This window comes from Puntigrus tetrazona, chromosome 23, assembly GCF_018831695.1.
Source record: "Puntigrus tetrazona isolate hp1 chromosome 23, ASM1883169v1, whole genome shotgun sequence".
NCBI classification, from domain to species: Eukaryota; Metazoa; Chordata; class Actinopteri; order Cypriniformes; family Cyprinidae; genus Puntigrus; species Puntigrus tetrazona.
In genome coordinates this window covers 14,710,352-14,713,670 of record NC_056721.1, presented here as the reverse complement: position 1 = coordinate 14,713,670, position 3,319 = coordinate 14,710,352, and the positions used below count along the sequence as shown (strand labels likewise).

At 41.5% G+C, this 3,319-nt stretch overlaps 2 protein-coding genes across 7 annotated transcripts in view; one reads left to right on the top strand and one right to left on the bottom strand.

Annotated features, from left to right (window-relative positions):
• The window catches only part of LOC122328914 (SUZ domain-containing protein 1-like), a 2,122-nt gene extending 885 nt beyond the window's left edge, over positions 1-1,237 (bottom strand). Inside the window, exon 1 of the mRNA XM_043224997.1 lies at positions 1,123-1,237. Coding sequence (XP_043080932.1) covers positions 1,123-1,173 — 51 coding nt within the window. The 5' untranslated portion in view covers positions 1,174-1,237. The remainder of the gene's footprint in view (positions 1-1,122) is intronic.
• The window catches only part of LOC122328902 (sushi, von Willebrand factor type A, EGF and pentraxin domain-containing protein 1-like), a 502,117-nt gene that overhangs the window by 474,237 nt on the left and 24,561 nt on the right, over positions 1-3,319 (top strand). The window lies entirely within an intron of this gene.

Genomic DNA, 3,319 nt, shown 5'->3' with positions numbered 1-3,319 from the left:
TTTAAATTTGGCACTTAAAGAGACGCCATATGAATAATGAACTTAAACTAATTAACTTTTCATGTATGGACATATTAAAAAGAAATTTTCAACCAAAATAAAAATTCTAATTTTGTTGCGAAGCTACGAATTACGTTATTTTACCGAAAAAAACCGCACATGTCAGGCAGACTGACAATGACAGGAATGATTCGCTCTCGTTCTACTGAAGAAAATCCCCAAAAAACCGCAACGGAGACCGGTTTTTACATCATCTATTCTGCTCTACGGACGAGAAAAAGTCAGTAATGCGACTCACGTTTTTTCTTCTTATTTAAATGTCGAGTAAACAATTGTGTAAAAATTAAATCTACAAAACGATAGCATCGCAAACAAGATGCACACATCTGTATCCGAAAGTTACGCGAACATCGATAAACCTTCCATATTTCATCTGAATCTCTACGGATACTTTACTAAACAAAGATATGTGGATTTGCAGATACGCTGTCCCCGCAGTATACTTTATAACAGGACCCAAGACGAACTGAAAACTTGTGAAAACCGCCTGTTGACTGTCTGAATGGAGACTATCCCACCACGATATTCCGCTGCTCTGAAATCGCGTTTCCGCGTAAAACAAACTTATCAAATTTTAGACGTATCAAAAAGACACAGTCCCTTCCCTACGACACCCAACAGGTCTCGGCGAATTCGGCAGCCATCTTTGGTTTCTTACGCGGTGGCAAAGAAAGATTTCACCCTTTTTATTTATCAGAAGTTGCCCCGGCTAACTAGCATTAACTTAGTTAGCAGGCAGTTTCATTTCATAACGTTACGTCGTTTGATTAGAACACAAATTGTTTTGCGTGACACGCGAACGTGTCGCTTCACCAACTGGCATTTTCAACGTCGCCTCTGTTTTACCCTCTGGTTTAAAATAACAGATATCCCACATCTGATTTGGGACCAGTTTCCCTTTAACTGCGGCCTACCGCCCAACTCTAAATATACAGGCGTGCGATGAGCGCGCTAGCATGAGGCCGGTGGTATGAATCAGCCTAATGCTCCACGCGAGGCTGTCTACGTTGAAAAGAAGCAAGAATGGAAGCAAGAATGAAAGCGCAGCTATTGCATATTTACCCCGCTATCGGCGGCCTCTTCCCAACTCTCGGCGACCTCCTCATCATCCATGTTTTCCACTCTTGGCTAACTAGGGGCTTCCCTCAGTCCACACGCTAACGCACATTTTCCTTCTACAGCGTCAGAGAGTCGTTTAGTGAGGCGCATTGGCGCCATCTGCCGCAGGGAGGACAGAGTCGCCATGCTGGAACGTGTGGACGTCAGAAATTCATTATAAAAATGGCAAAAATCATATATATAGCCTCTATTTCTATATATAGGGTTTGACGTTAACACCAACCAGCCCGCCATATGTGGGTGGCTTTTTTCAGCAGTGACGGGTAGCAAGGTAATGGCGGGTTGGTTTCATATACAGTAACAGAGAGCAACATCAGAGAACAGCAAGCAGTTTAACTGTTCAGGACAAATAATTAACAACTACCATTAAAAAAACACGACTGTGGACATTCAGGTAAAAACACACAGTATCAGATTAATGGAATGTAAACCTTTGTACAAGAACTTCTTCTATTCTTATTTTCTTATTTACATGTAAACATATTTTATGTGAAATATCTTATGCAGGTCAGTACTAAATACAATAAAAATATACAGCCTGCAAATGCGATCTCCGTTGTGCTGACAGACCATTGTAACATCGTAACCTGGAGTACCTAAAGACTGCCCGCAGACTCAATGCCCGGCAAGCTAAATGGCCGCTCTTCTTCTCCAGATTCAGCTTTACGGCCAAATATCACAGCGGTTCTAAGAACACTAAGACAGATGCCTTGTTATGGTAATTTGAGAAAGACTCTGAACCCAGCTCACCCGAGAATGTAATTTCACCAGCCATCATCGTTTACCCTATCCAATGGGATATTATTTAACAAGCCAACGCTGAACAAGAGATACCCCCAGCCTGTCCCCTAGATAAATTGTTTGTACGGGAAAACCTTCAATAGGGGTCCCCAGTTCACGTCCCATCCCTGGTCCACCTTGTTCGAAGCACTGGAGTTTAATGTCAGTCTCACCTCCGGGTACCATCCAACGGGCAAGCAGAGAGATTTCTCCAGTACTACTGCAGTCGGAAACCAACAGGATTGGAGTTATTTGATGTGGGCCGAATACGCTCATCCTGCCCAATGGGTAAGGCTATCTGTCTCCAACTACCATGCTGCAAGCTCAGTCCCAGGTACGTGGGTCCATTCCAAATTATTTGCCGAATTATCCCAGTTTCTTTTGAATTGGCATTACCTAATCATTATCGGGTTTCTTCCAAATTCCATGTCTCACTCCTGAAACCCGGTCCTGACGGTCCTGAGGAGGGGGACAGGAGGTGCAGGGAAAGGAGGAACCCCTGCCTATTTCGGTGGAAGGTGAGGAGCTCTATCAGGTGCGAGAACCTCTGACACTTATTATCTGGGCTGCTTAAGCTCATTACAAAGTCTTGTTTTGCCCCAGTGAACATTTCTGAGTGTTATTCCCTTTTTCTGCACTGCCTATCGTTGATAATTCTGCCTGTCCCCATTGCTGCCTGCCCTACTGACTTGAATATCTACCACTGATATTGACCACTTATTGAATTTTGTTTTGTTCTACTAACATATGCGTCTATCATTAATAAAGCTGCAAATGGTTGTTATTGGTGTGACTGGGTGTTTAACCACTTTTGATTTACTGCTGTCATGTCAGATTACCACAAGGACAGAATAGGAAGTAATGATTTAACACAAATATGAGTAACTCAGACATTTTTTTTCTATCATGAGAATTATGTAAAAGATTCGCCTTCTCAGAACGACACTATTGATGACCTCAATTAAAGCGACATCCTGTGATCACAGAGATTAAGACTAATGCAACATTATCATTATTTTAAGACTTCCATTAAAAGGGCCAGTGAAAAGACGATGATGGACAAGAGATCATGTGACCAAGAGATCATCATGATGTCAAGATATCAGTAGTCTGCACCAATACCAGTAAATACTCAAAAAGCAAGTATGCAATTGAGCATTTTTACCCCCTAATGTATTTATTCTTGGAAATTCTTTGTTATCACACTAGACGGCGCTCTAGTAATACAGTAGGTCTTTACAAAATCTTTTAATGAGTGAAAACAGAAAACAGTCATCAAACAGAAAGTGAATCATAAACCAATGACATTTGGAATAACAAACTTACTATTGCTAAAGCAGCTTTACTTTATATATATATA